This window comes from Mizuhopecten yessoensis, unplaced genomic scaffold (assembly GCF_002113885.1).
Source record: "Mizuhopecten yessoensis strain PY_sf001 unplaced genomic scaffold, ASM211388v2 scaffold7725, whole genome shotgun sequence".
Taxonomy (NCBI): Eukaryota; Metazoa; Mollusca; class Bivalvia; order Pectinida; family Pectinidae; genus Mizuhopecten; species Mizuhopecten yessoensis.
The window spans coordinates 1,643,169-1,659,400 of NW_018407191.1; the positions used below are offsets into that span (position 1 = coordinate 1,643,169).

The 16,232-nt window shown below is 32.8% G+C and overlaps 1 protein-coding gene across 1 annotated transcript in view; it reads left to right on the forward strand.

Annotated features, from left to right (window-relative positions):
* The first annotated feature begins 10,217 nt into the window (after positions 1–10,217).
* Positions 10,218–16,232, forward strand: part of LOC110454230 — a 32,836-nt gene continuing 26,821 nt past the window's right edge. Inside the window, exons 1-2 of the mRNA XM_021503638.1 lie at positions 10,218–10,221; positions 11,660–11,691. Of these exons, the coding sequence (XP_021359313.1) occupies positions 11,689–11,691 (3 nt within the window). The 5' untranslated portion in view covers positions 10,218–10,221; positions 11,660–11,688. The remainder of the gene's footprint in view (positions 10,222–11,659; positions 11,692–16,232) is intronic.

The window sequence follows — 16,232 nt, forward strand, 5'->3', positions numbered from 1 at the left end:
GTATATATATTTTGTACGTACTTTATTACATGTATAAATTATGTGATAATAATTGATATTTCAGTAAAAATATGGACTTTGATTTATTTGATAAGCGTAACTTTTCCACATATTTAATGTTGTTTTCATTTATTTTTTTCTGATATAGTGTTATATAAAAATTGACCTAACGTAATACACAATTTGAAGCACAACCGAAGTAATTGACGAGATGTGTAAACTCGACTTAAATATTACGTCGTAAATCAAATTTAATATCGTGTATCATAATACAACTATTCGTACCATTTTAGTTGCATAAATAAAAAAAAGACTCAAAAAATCTCATTTGGTCGAATTGGATATGGTAACAAAGGTGGGGGAAGGGGCTGGAGGGTTAGCCTATAGAAATTATCATCATCAGCTTTATCAGGTAATAGTACTTATTAAGATTGTATTATATTTTGTTGCATCTTTAAAAAATAAATAAAGTTTTAATAGCCAATTAATGATTTGACAGTGCCCCATTATCAAACAATACGAAATATTGCCTTGGTGATTATAAAGGTGGAGTATAAAATGTTCTGGGGTGGGTGTTGCGGTATCTGTGCTGTAGCATTCAAGTGAGGTGGCACTATTAATGATACCGTGTGAAGCATGGTCCCACTACAGAGAGAACACAATACATCTCCAGCGCACACACAGGCATACACACATAGGGAGATATTAGCCAGGTGAGATAGGACTAGTAGTTAGCGCCTGATAAGGCAGTTCCTGCGGAATCCTCAATATTGTATCGATTAATATATAAGCTAATTGTATTGACTGTATATCTATGTACTGTAAAGCGCTTTAGAGTGGCTTATGTTAGCTAGATAAGGCGCAATATCAAATGCTGTATATTATTATTACATGTATTATAAATTAATAGGAGACATTGCCATGGGAATTATTTAACAGTACGAGCTATTGCCATGGAAATTATCAAACAATACGAGATATTGCTATGGAGATACAATTCATGCAACAGTTCATCAGTAAGAAAAAAGACTGAAATTCAAAGTTAAACCGTCTGATTTTCATTAAATATTGAATAGAAACACAAATATATCATTTTATTGCTCAAGTCAGTATGTATATGTATGAGTTATTGACAAATAATTTGTAAATAAGTGATAATATTAGAATTTACTGATTCTGTGTTTTTTATGTTATTGATGCTATACCAATTTATTATCATAAGTTTATTCTGACTGGTTTTCAAAATAATTCATGAATGAAAGAGACATCAATTGATTTTTATCTTTTGTTTTATTCATTTTGAGACTCTTTGTGATATTTTTCTTCTTTAACATTTGCTGTGTATTAATTTTATAACGGTTGTCTTGAGCTGACCGCTTCATATCACTTATTGATATTTAAGCATTGAACTGTTTTTGTATGGTATTTATGATCTATTTGAATGGCATTCAAATAGATCATAAATACCATACAAAAACAGTTCAACACTTACGTTTTCTCTGCCACTTATGTTCTTTTTTAACTTACAGTTGATATTTAAAATTTAAAATTCCCGCCTTATCGACAGTCCACATAAATTCGTTCAATAGTTGGAACAGCGTATTGTCGCTTGCTGATTGGCAAACAAAGTAGTTCTTCGAAGTTTTAACAAACATTTCAATTTTATTCGACAATTCAGTATCAATACAATTGCGTATGATATGTATATAGGGTGTTTAAGTTTATCAATAGAACTCTGAGCTGAAAGTTAGATTTGAAATTGCTTCGATTTTTCCCCGAAACAACTTTTGCACATGGATAAATACAGTGAACACCGTAAATCCGACCCTGCCCTCCACGAGGATGTTAGTTTTGGAAGTTTAATGAGCAAAGAGAAAAGTTCGAATTTGTGAAGAATCCAGGCGTGAATTTATTTTTTGATTGTATGGGAATCTGAATACAGTCGGTAGATTCTATAACAGCCTCGTTATTTGACATGTGGTCAGATACTGAGGAAACCGTGGCTTCGAGACGCGTAAAACTGATAGTGTTTGAGGTGAGTGATCTTGAGACGGAGCACGGGTTATTTAGATATGTCTGAAATGTTTATGTGTGCTGTGACTCATATCAGTAGGTCTGTTACATATGTGTCAGTAGGTCTATAGAATATGTGTATTTCAGACATTTGTAACGAACCCCTGTGCAGTTTAACAGACGATATTTCTGATAAATTTCAAGTGTGTTAAAATTGTTACCATTGCCGGCATTGGTGATTTCAACCGATGTGCATTTTGTACGATATTGCAGACCTTTGTCTTGTTTTTGTTGTAGTAAAAGTTTATTTTTTTTTACCTTTTTTTTTTCTTTTGCACATAGATTTACAATTACATTGTCAAGTCTCACAGTGTTCAGCGATACTTCAACAGCCGTCATTTGTATTTATATTGGATATTGTAGTTCCGGTGAGTGTTGTTTTAATACGCTAAGAATTGTGTCTCGTGCTGCATGGTAATTAAAGTCCGTTCAACGACACACAGCTTTCAAAGAGGCTATATAGTGACAATGTCATGCACCTGTAAATACATTACTTTGGAGACATTAAGTTGCATAAATGTTCTGTAAAATAATCACAAACACTGTAATGTCTACTGTTGGTTTTGCTCCTTTCGAGTTGAATTGATTAAAAATAATGGAATTAATAAAGCATCTCATAATTTTTTTTTTTAGTTCTAATCTTTTAACATTCCCATATAACATGCTTGATAGCGTCTATCATATGGTCGTACAGTATATCCCCGCTAGGTCGCATGGTCCAGATCAATACTTGTAGGTAAAAGAATACATGGTATTCGACAATACGAAATTAGATCGACATCTTCATGTCTAAATCGGATAGGACGGCATATCAGCTGGGGTTCTGCTAATATACAAAAATTATCTGCAAAACTTCGGTTTTGACCCAATTCTCTACCCTCGGGAATTTCCAAAGAAGACATATTTATATAATGATTAACTTATTTTCCTCCGCTTTTTCAGCGACATGTTGTAAAACAAGACATACTCATTTCATATACAACACTAAATATAATATTTATTAGATACCGTAAATTTCTTACACAAAAACCGAGGCCATATTCATGAAGAAATGTCACTAAACGACGGCAAGATTGTCACCGTCAGTCAACGTCATTTTGACGGAGATTCGAAACAACATCCTCACCTGATTGTTACGACAAAAACGTAAAGATCGCTGAGGGCAACCATGTGGGATACACGTACTAGCACGGGATACACGTATATCCTACACACGTGAGGGTTAGAGAAATAATGTCACTATTTCAGATCAACCGATATTACAATATCGATAGTCAGTTAAATCTGCATATACTCTATTTTATTCTTTACTTGAACCAATGTAGCAATAATTGATAATTACTTGAAATGACATTCTTTATGATTTCTTGAGTACTTTATACATCAAATGAAAACTATTGTCTAATTTCTTCTTGCCTTTTTTCAATCACCCAATTAGCATCGACCATTTTAACAGAAGAACGTAACACACACATTTTTGAAGGTTAATGATAGATAAACGTATTTAATGTCATTGAATCCAAGAATAGTAGAATGATATGCACATAAATATCATGAGATCAAAATATAACTTTTTCTCTCATTTCCGTGTGTGTAAGATAGAGATGTCCAGTAGAAGAAAGGGATGTAGGAAATTTCTATCTTGCACCCCATTTCACGTGACGTGACGTCACAATGGCTCAACAATCACGTGACTTCAGTAATTTGGAAAATGCCGATCCCGCAATGCGGAAAAGGCAGCGTGATGAAATTAAAACCTTTTAAGATATATTTACTGTACACATTATAATTGGTTTGGTTTAGTATTGTTTAATGTCCTATCAACAGCTATGGTCATTTAAGGACGGCCTCCCCTGTGTGCAAGAAGCATGCGTGTAGTGTATGCGTGTGTGTTTTTTGAGGCTGCGATATGTTCGTGTTTGTCTCCTTGTGATAGCGCGGAACCGATGCCGACGTTATAGTGCTACCTCACTGAAACATACTGTTTAAGACACCCTGCAGTACACCCCATCCGGTCACATTATACTGACAACGGGCGAACCAGTCCGCCCACTCCTAAGTTGCTGAGGATTAAGCAGAAGTAGAAACTACCATTTTTACAGTCATTGGTATGTTTTGGCCAGGGCACATAACCTAAAGCCTTCCTCACAGGGGCGAACTAAAGGCCAAAAATGAGACATTGTCAAAGGAGACATTAGTAAGAAGAAATTTGTTTAGGAAGAAGAGAAAAGATAAGATCACAAATTTAATCGCCTCTTACGATCATGCAATGGGGGCAGCAGGTACAACTCTTACTCCCTCCAGGGACTACACGTTAGAAAGATGAGATTATTTTTTTCTGCGAAAACTTTGTTTGCAAATATGGGGTATGCTTAATCGCGCTAACGGATTCGTTCTTGTCAAAAAAAAAAAACAGGGGAAAATTGATATTTTCAAAATGGAATCCAGTCCAAAAGCATTTTTATGGGGCTATTCGCAAAGTCTAATAAAGAAAATGGGGCTTAACACATCTATTGCAGCTGAAACCCAGCAGAATGACTAATATATTTGATATATTTGTATAGTACTCCTGAAGATAAAGACGAAAATTGAAGACTTTTAACTTCTGAACTTAGAGCGATGGGACACAATTTAAACAGTTACCAGTGAGACGGAAAATAAAGGTCACAGTGACCTTATAGTCAAAGATAGATGGAAACGACATTACAGCATATTATTGTCTTAACATACTGACGACATCCCGTTTCTACTTTTCTTTATGTGTGATAAAATCACATTATGCAAAATAAAAACAAAAAAACAGCTAATACACAGCAAACATTTTTTTCAATTAAACTTTTGATTTGAAACATTCCGTAAAAACGTTCGGTGTTACATATTTTTATAACATTTTTACATTAATTGGGGTTTTCATTTCATTATCAGTTTTGCATAAAACATGTTCTTTGATATTTGAAATATTATTAACACGGTTTTTAAACTATAACCCTGGCTAATCCAGATACAACAACTCTGTAAATCAAATAGGACTTCTTCATTGAAGCACTTCACTGCTAACACTTAATTTATTATGTTTCCTCCTTTAGGAGGATCTGAAATAGAAATAGAATAAACCTGTCAGTAACATTATACGTTTCTTGTATCGCCTAACAATTTATTTGATCAAGAACTTCAAATTCTAACTAAGACCGCAGTGTATATAGGTTAAATACTGGAGCCTAAATTTAATTACAAGCAAGATTGATTAAAACGGCATTACAGCATCCTATTGTAATAGAATAATGACGTCATGTCCATGTAAGGTATATTTATCAAGGAAAATCTCACATGGTTAGAACAGTAAAGTGTAAATATTGGCCATGGGTAAACAATTTTCTGGCCTTGTCTTAGTTTCACATCATTTAGTAATGATTAATTGACAACTTTTTTCCAATTCGGACATAGGAAAAAATTTATATCAATGCTAAAAAAAATAGTGCCCAATACTATTTTTTCCGACACGATTTGCCGTCTTCCGGAAGAGGAATATACTTTCAGAAGAGAGCATTCTGGGTATGACACTCTAGCAGTCGGGAGACTTCCAATATGGCAGACATAAACAAACTAACGCTTGCTTGATTAGAAGGAATAAATGCATTGACCACAACTGTATCAGGAATCGTCTTGTTTCCATGGTAAATACACTAAAAATGACAAAACGTGCAAAAACATATATATGGCACGGCACCGTATATAATATATATATAGATTCTGGTAAACTTGTATCAATATTGAATTAGGAAGAGAGCCTATTCCCAATATGTTACACTGCCACTGGTTTTCTAACCACGAGTTTAAATTCTGTAAACACCTCATTTGTATAACTCTGAAACATGTTGGATATGACGAAACTGCGAAACATACATATGTAATGCATCATAATAAGACGATAGTTGTTAAACGCGGTGAATGTGTAGCAACACATTCCGTAATCGCCGCATTTCAAAATCGGGTTGGTTACCTCAGCCATTTTGGAATGGAAATCTTCCACGTCGTGAACGATAGATCAAGAAGATCATCCGGAAGCAGAAGAGCTTCTAATCGAGTAGTTGGAATCCATCTTCTAGGAGCACAAGACGGCAAATCGTGTCGGAATCAGTTCAACGCCAGAGTAGTTTGCTATGACTGGTCAATTTATTTTCGCGACTATGCATTAGACTAACATTACCACTACAGCGTAATTGTATAATCTATATTAAAAATTCAGACCAAACCTTTGCCAATGGGTTTGACTCGAATTGCATGCTCTATTTCAGTTCCAGCTAAAGCCATGCTGCCATAAACTAATTCATCAAGTTTGTACTACTTTTAAACGGTCCCCACAATTACAGTGTACTTACATAGACACATAATGATAACGAGGTGAAGTAGTGGACACTTGTCGACACTAAAATGTGTTCTGTCTTGTTTACAATAGTAATTGTACGTCATTTGTTATCGCAGGTAGCAGATTAGTTATGCTGCTATCATTTCATCTATCTGATAGACAACATGGCCGTTATATTTACCTAATATTAGGTACATTGTGGGTATTCAGCGACTCGGATTAGACACCCTGTAAGTATGTTTGATCCGTATGATAAATAACGCTGTTTTTATTTGATACATTGTGCATCATTATTTTCATTAAAATGTATAATCAAAAGCTTTAATAAACAGACTTTGTCAAAATAAGCGTTAATAATATAAATGACACCTCAAAATTATTCAAATAGGCAGCCTAATTAATGTTGTTGTGTTTCTCTAAAATGACGTTCAGATTGTAATCGGCCTGATGTCACTACTAATCACGTCTAGTAAATGTCTGGATACACAAATGTTCACTTGTACTTTACAACTGCGTTCAAAATAGACGATTTTTTTAACGTACATTCTACTTTACTTTATGTTTGATAAAATCACATTATGTCAAAAATCACCGGCTTATACACAGCAATAATTATTTTTCAATTAAACTTTTGATTTAGAACATACAATCGAAATGTTCAGTATTATGTATCTATATAACATTTTTACATAAATTTGAGTTTTTTTCATTAGCTCACCTGGTCTGAAGGACAATTTTTCTCAGAGGTTACATTTCGGTTTCCTATGCTTCTTATTCTTTCATGTCCCTATACATCAAAACGTCCACAGAGCCTGTTCTAAGTAGTATGGAAATATGGATTGATTCTCCATATTCATAGTTTGAATAACGTAGCAGAATGTTTCTGCTAGGAAAATTTACTCGGAAGGTATTTCATGGGCGTCATACTGACTTGACGTATTATCAGAATTAGATAGTTGACATTATCACGGGAATCGAAATAAAGGTTAAGAACATTTTACACTTTGCTTTTTTCTTCAATTTGTATTGTTAAACGTTAACGTTAATGATTTTGTCATTCTGCTAGTGAACTGTATCAGTACTTAAGTTGGTCGTTCTTTTGTTATTGGGATTCACTCTAGCACGTTTTTCATGAAATAATAGTTTACAAATGTATAAAAAGCAGTAGCCAAATTAAAAAATTGTGAAATTATAAGGAACTTTATACCAATCATCTCCCGTTTGCGTTATTTCTACATAATGTTTTGGAACTCTTAGGTATCTAATTTTCATACTTTTGACATTCATTATCACTGACGAGTCATTAAAGGCCGAAACAACAACATTATTTAATTCATGGTCGTATAATTTCACTTAGTTTTACTTGTTGTATTTCTACAACTTTTTTTGGTCTGTACAGACATTTTGTTATCTTACTACCTTAATAACCACTAATTGATCCCGAAAGGCCAAATGATCATATGTCGCAATATACATTAACTCTGTTTGTCAAAAAGTTTCGAAGAAGGTGCTTCCCTAGCATATAAATATCTTTCAAAACTTTAGGTCTGTATGAAATATTTTCAAGTTTATTTAACTTAAACAGTATATGCTAAATATGGTTTATTGATTTTAAAGTATTGTTTTTAATCTTAATTCATATTGGCAAATTTTTTTTAAAGTGTAAGTGATATTGATTAGTTTTTCTACGACCGCAGGGTATGGAGGTTATTTGATGGTTTCCCGTAGAATTTCATTCATATTTCACAAGTGTGACAGGATACCAATATTTTTCACGAGCGAGCATTTGAGTGAAATGTAATTGGTAATTAACGGCAATACCATTAAGTTTTCTATTAATTGTATTTTAAACTAAGTAAAACACGAAATTGTTACTGTATCAAAACAGTCAGGGATATGAAAGTATAATCTTTGGCTCTATATTCTAAAACTGCCATGTGTTACATTAAGATTGAATTTCATTTTTAATAGGATATTTTAAAACAAGTCTGCCGTTTTCTGCTATAGTTTGATACATAAATGGTAAACATTATTTAGGTAATTTAATACCTAAGCACTTACAGCAAAGATGGATGCACAAAAACAACCATTGTGATTAGAAAATCTGCGTGTTGATATGAAGTGAATAGAACAAATCACTCTGATTGGTCAATTCAAAAAGTGATATCTTCACATTGTGAAAATATCATATTTATATCTGTCACTGTGAATTTTTCAAGGCTGAATTTCCTATTGTAAACTTTCCCTTTCTTGATGTCAAAGTTGACAGGCAAATTTTAACTAATACAGGTTGTCTAAAGATGCATGTTGATAAAAATCTGTTCGTTTCACATATCTTTGGACATAACATATAAACAGCTATAATGTTAACCATGTTACCATTTATATACCATTTATACAATAATTTGACATGATCAAAGACGGCGTAACAAATGAATTTACACTGTACTCTGGATACTATTTAAAGAATGAGTTCTTTTTAATGTTTACTTAAATTGTCAAAATTCTCTGTATGCAGAAGATAAAGACAAAGGTAAACTAACTGATCTGAAGATTTACATGAGAGCGCTAATGTTTTACAGCACTCTAAGCTAATTCTTGACATAAGATACCAGCATGGTCCAAGACTTGTTTTTTTGGGACTAGCCCTGACACTGTGGACACAGTCGAAGCACAATGACATAAAAAGTTGAAACCTTCACTTTATAAACATCACTGCTAAATTTCGCATGAAATGGCATTATTCCTTGGGACCAGTAAATCAATTATTATTAAAAAAAAATATTTTGCTTCCCTCGGGGCCGCCGCCGAAATGGGTGATTAATTCTTAATATTTACAACCGAAGCAGTTGATCATATTGCAACAGCATTTTTCATAAGGTATTGATGTTTTCCCCTGGGTTTTGAGAGATGGAATCCTTTACAGGGAGAATTTTGCAATAATACCTAAGAGATCAATACCAGTCATTTTGGTCATTTTATGAAAGTAAAGCAGGAGAAAAACTCAGACTGAGTGCTAATGTCAACCATTGTTATATTACTGATATTGATTGTATGTAGTCCCCCGCCTAGAGCAATATTGAGCTGGAAAACATGTTAATCCTACGGTGCAACTAAGGTGATAGATTGTTAGTCACATCAACCCATGATTTTCAATATCTCTGCCAGAATTTTCTCCATAGACATGTTGACAAGTCTCCAAGCTATCCAGGATTTCTTCTTAACAGGTTTCAGTCTTTATCTAAATTACCTGGGTTTTAACCATGGGATTGTAATTAAAGACATCGATTTGTAATATTTGCAGTTTGTATCACATGTGACGAACTGATAATATGATTGTGTCATTTGTGGCTCAGCAAAACGCTCATTTTTTTTCTAGAAGTCGTACCTCTTGTTGTTTCTGAAACTTCGCGTTGTTCTTTCCCCAGTTTTTTTAAGCTATCTTCTAGGATTAGTGCCTATTCTTTAATTTGGTCTCCTTTGTAGAGACGAGAGGATTTTCTTTCAAGCATCCCTGGTAAAACCTGTTAGAATTATAACTGTATATCAAATTCGTGTAAATATAGCCATCGTTTTAAATAATATATATGTGGCATTGCTTATATTGCAAATAACATCGCATGGCGTTCTTAAAGTTGCAGTGTGATACATTAACTTGGTTTCAAAACAGTATCATCAATTTGTCCATTTGATTATGCAAAACTCTCTATGAATTTAAAATGTTTATTTGCAGAACATATCAATGACTTTTTCTATAATACAAGTGGTGTCCCAACATTTAGGTACGTATGTTGCATTTACTAGATTTTGTATAAAAAAAACAACAGTTTAAGACACGAATATGTAAGAGAACTACAGATAGTTTTCATTCTTTCGAGAGAGGACATATATTAACCTTTCAATTTAATAATACCCGATGTGTTTCACCGTTTATTTGATAATAATATTTGCTTATATTGATATGTTTTTCTTTCTGCTTTGATTTATAATTGAATAGATATTATGCAAGCCAGAAGACCTGACTGATTAGAACTATCCCTGTTTACAGACTGGTCGATGGGACTATTATATCTTAGACACAGATGCTACATAAATGCCTCGTCTGACCCTTTAAATAATTAATTGGTTTATGACAAAAATCTGTTTTAGCTCTACTGCCCAAGGGCAAACATGATTATCTGTGGTTCTTGGTCCGTTGTTCGTCGTTACGTCGCTACGAATGTCTGAATCGATTTTGACCAATTTGGTTGCATAATATAACTTAGCAGTGGGAATTAGGTTTGGGACAGAGATATTGAAAAAGGTAATGGACATTCTTTGAGTTAAGGGAATTATTGTTAAAACAGAGGGTGTGACCCCCACTTGGTATAGAGTTGTGGGACCCATCATATGGCCAGGAGAACTCATTAATGTATAAAGGAAATGTATGGTCTTCCTGGAAGTAGAGGAAAGGATCAAAATAGGTGAAATTAGAAAAAATAATAAAATACTTCTCTTCTGGTACAGATGAAGGGATTAAATTCTTATTTGGGTTGAGCATCCTTTGTCGTACGTGCGTAAAGTAACATGGTAATAAGTATATTTTAGGAAAGTACGTTAAGAAAATATTCCTTTGATAACAATACATTGTCTTTGTTGTTGTCTGTTATTTCACTATCAAGTTAAGTGATTCCCGGGTTGATAGTCAGAAGATATTTAGATTTAACGGCTGCTTAATCGCGACGAATAAAAACATTTCTTTGCAGAAAATGACCACCATGAAAAGGACGACGCGCCTCCTCTAATAGCAATATTAGGTTATTATTATATCAATACAATTACTTAGATAAAATTTACAATATAGGTATAAAAGGATATTTTACTTAATGATTCACAACCACAACCCAGAAAGAACTTGCTTTAAATGCGTGGTTGAATTAATTACAATTCCTAACAGCAATTTTGCACCTAATTTTTTTTATTGATTTTGAGTACGAACTACGGGTTTGTTGGTACAAGTTTTCATAAATGTTTTCAGCAAATCAGATGTGATTGCAAACATATTGAAACTGTAAAATCATTCGTTTGACACAAAATAAAACTCTTACATGTTCGTTTTTTAATTTAAATTTTCTTTCAAGCCTGTATTGTGATATTCGGTTGCTCTTCATATAAAGACAGGTATACCTTAGAGAGACTGCTTTTCAATTAAATTCAATTAGACCCTTTCCTGGTTTGAAGGTTTCATAACGGATGACTGTAAGGCTGCTATGGTAAATCAACTTCTGTCATAATCATAATTACAGCACCTTGCATGCACAGGAGATTACAAACTTGTGCGTTAGAGATCACATGCTTGTGCATTAGAGATCACATGCTTGTGCGTTAGAGATCGCATGCTTGTGCATTAGAGATCACATGCTTGTACATTAGAGATCACATGCTTGTGCACTGGGGTTGACTACAGTGCACACATCTCTTTATTATTATAATTGTCCTGTTTTATAAGTAAAATTATGGTATTATCTACCCTACTACTGATACTATTTTGATTAAATAAACCGAAAATGAAGGTTTCCTTGTTAAAACCAAATGGGATTAACAATGCATCAAGAAGGAATTCAAAATTTTGTAAAAAGTCTTGTACTTTCTCACATTCCCATAGTGTGTGAATTATTGTCTCTATTTCAGTCTATTAAGTATATTACTTATAAAACAATATATTTATAAATCAAGATGTTTACAAATGTCATTGTCAGTAGCTGCACTTAAGAACGTTATCAAGGACACATATTTTACTCAGAGATATATTGCTGTTAATAAAAGTGAATTATTTTTATTGAAATTCAATACTGAATGGAAAAAATGGGAAAGTCTAATTAATATTGCTTAAACCCTGTCTTTGCCAAAATATGAACATATAACTATCGAGTTTTCTTATATAAACATGTACTTCTAAATACTTATATGTAAAACTCCTTGAACCTTCCAACACATCTATATAGCTTCTTTATTTCTCAATATCCACCCTCCCTCGTTTTTTTTTCTTTTTTCTTTTCTTTCTTCTTTTTTTTTCTCTCTCTCTTAGTCTTACTTTCCCTTCTATACCTCTAGGACCTGCTCTAACCTCTTTTCTATCACTTCTAAACAATGCTTTTATATAACGGACACAATTTAGATGGAATTTAATTATACATAAACATAATTAATTATCAATTATACCTGGAAATATGCAGTTTTATTATAAATGAATATTTAATGAATGAATTGTAATGTGTGAGAGAAATAATGTTTATGTATGATATATTTGCATTGTTATAAATTTGGAAAAAAATACAAAAAAAATACAAAAAAAATACAAAAAAAATAATTGTCCTGTTTTCATCCGTTGGTAAATATTCTTACCTCTCCCTGTCCAAAAAGTGTAAAAATAATATTATCTGGTATAATAATATTCTGATTTTTAAATCTATCGACTCATATTATCAATTTGTAACAGTGAAATATTGTTTTTTTGTTTTTGTTTTTTTTATCTCAGTGATATTTTTCACTCAGTGGAAATTATTAAATGATATTGATATCATTTTTGATGAGTTAACCAATCAAAACACTGATTACAAACTACCATTTGCTTCAAGAAAATCCTTCTGATACATTAGCCCAGTCCACTGCCAAAAATAAATACATGAGACTATTCTCTGGGGTAAACACAACGTTAAATTCAGCAATACATTTTCATTTTTCATGGCAGCCAGCAGAATATGCAGACGAGCAATTCTAGGTATCGGGTGAAACTCAAACAAAATGAAACGCGGGTCAGCGTTTCTAAGTCCAATGTGAGGCCAAGCAATTTTCAGGAAGTATAAAAGAATCAGGGCCATCTGGGAAGTGGTTAAATATAACTTAAATATGTGGTGTTGATGTTTCATCACGAGGATAAGTGGTGACACAACAACGCTGCATTTTCTTCCACATCAACCATTCTTAATTCATTGTAAAAGATATGAACTAAAACACCTACTTTATTATAATAAATTATGAAATGAACTTTATAAGGAGTTTTGGTGTATTTTTAGATGTTTTGCACAAATGACTTCATTTTATCGCGTAGGATTTTCTTGAAATACTAACGGTAAAAGGATCCAGATCAAATATTGTCAGCTTGATGCTACGCTGCGCAATTCAGGGTACCTTTTTGCTGATAAAAAATGTGATAAACAGAATATCTAACACTGTCTGCAGTAATACCAAATCTATTTCACGAATGTGGGTAATATTTTGATACCTTACACTTTTACTGCACACTGCAATTCACCATACAATATGCTTCAGTATATTTAAATTAAGGTTGTTAACTTACTAGCACATACATGTATATATACATGTACATGCATTGGTGATCTTAACTATTTCTTATAGACATATTCATTAAAGTTTATGTATGGATTAACAGTGTTTTGTTATGCATGTTTTATATACAAATTATGGTAAAGTTATATTTAAAAGTATAATTTCATTTACAACTACATGATAGTGTACCAATACCAATTCTTTTTCAGTTTGAAAAAAATGGAATGCTCACCATATAGGTAACTAAATATATGTATCGTAAATAAGAAAAATTCTTTACACTAAATATATGTAATTTCTATTTCATGATAGGTACCCTTTTTTTTTTTAAAGAATATAGGTTTTCTTTATCGATCATAAATATGTAGGTATCCAAACTAATTTTTCTACGGGTAACTTTTACCTGTCTGTGGTCAGAGAACGATAGAAGCAACGTCTTAGAGAAGAATAGAGTAAGGTTAGGGGAGGGGAGAGAGAGAGAAGAGATCTAGAGGCAATGCACCATACCAATAATATATACTATTCACATGTTGATACACAAATTAGATTTTCCCTTAATTGTAATGCATAACTCCGAAACAGGATTACAATATTATATTTAAAGTCAATAAAATATCTTATTATGCTTTTTATGAATGAACGAGCAGGGGGTATATACCTATCACCCCGTCCGTCCGTTCATGAATGTTGTTAGTGAAACTCCACCTTAACAGTTCGTTGATTTCTTTTATATCCTTGCACAATGAATGTTTGAGTATGTGTTTACTATTGAAGTCGTAATGTTAAGGTTTATGTTCAAAAGTATCATCCGATCAGGTTAAAATACTGGTGTGAGACTTGGGGTTTTAAAATATCTAATACAAAAAACTTTTATAATTACATTGTATAGACGACGCTGCAATGAGAGTTGGTAGGAAAATACATGCAATTGTGTTAATTTGTGATTAACACATGTACCAAGTACTACAACATTTGATATTTTATCATTCATGTACGTTATTTCATCGCCAGGTAAATGTCAGTCCCTAATACTGTCCACTGTATTCGTGTAATTGGCATAAGTGATACTAATTGATCAGCAGAAAAAGTTCAATTATCATTTTCATTGAACAATACAAAGTCAGTGGTACCAAAGGCCAGAGATGCCTGACTGATTTTTTACACCTTTGTAATTGCCACACACAGAAAGGGCATATTTATGACAAAAAAACGCAGTCTATTTTCCTGACCAAGGGACAGCCACCGTATCTTACCTATATGCATGAACTGTGTACTGATTTACCTGTATACAGCTATACGTGGTTGACATACAGTGAGCTGGATTAGTTTAACTGAACTTTATCTGATTATTTACTGGTTTACAAGATGTCATAAAAAGTTAATCATTTAAATAATAATTATTATGTGTATACCATACAGTTGTAAATACTCAACCATGGAGTTTGTCATCATTTAACAAGGGACAGGTCATTACCACATGGCCAGTTGTTTCCTGTTGTTTGGATTACCCTTTTGCTGCTTATGTGGGGGAACACACAATTTACCCATGGAGGGGGGTATTTACAAAGCAAAATATTGAAAATCAAACTAACACTTGGGGTATTTTTTTATTTATTTTTTAAATTGAAAAACTCGCAAATAAGTTTAACAAAATAAATCTAAATATCTTCTGACTATCAACCCGGGAATCACTTAACATCTCTAGGTTTACTTTTATCTATATAGGTATATGCTATCATATGATATTCTGAAATGTTTCATTTTCTTGATTTGTATTTTTCAACATTTTGCCAAAAAGCACATATTTTAGTACCTATAATGGAAAACATGAATCTTAAGCATTGGCCGTTTTTAATATATAAAATGACAAGTGACTTATAAATTCCTCTTTGTTATGTTTTTCTTGTTTATTAACACTTTTCCTGTCTCGATTTTTCATCAAAAGTTAATGAAATATGTAAGATGTAGCCAGTTTTAAAACAACACTGATGTTCACATCCACATCTGTAGTAAAACAGATTTATCATTTTATCATAATAGCAAAATATAATGATGCAAATTTGAGTTTTATTTGATTTGCCATATTTGTCCGTGCTACAACATTGAAATGAAATGAATTGGGTCATATCTTTAAAATCACCAGAAATAGTGTGAAGTTTTTCTTGTTTACATATACCAGTTGAAATTTGTGAAAGAACCAATTCATTAGACAAATATATTTAAAATCTGTACTTCAGTCTTTTAAACAAGGGTAAACACTGTAATGCACTGTAGTAATCCCAAGTGTGCACTGCAGTGCAATAGAGTGCACTACAATGTTTTGTCTAGTGCACTACCTTGTTCATTACGTGTGCACTGCAAAGTGCACTTGATACCAAGTTAAATTTGTTCAACTATATAACTTGTTTTGTGTATCAGTTGATATTAAAAAATAGAAGTAGTTCTGAATGATGAACTGTCAACA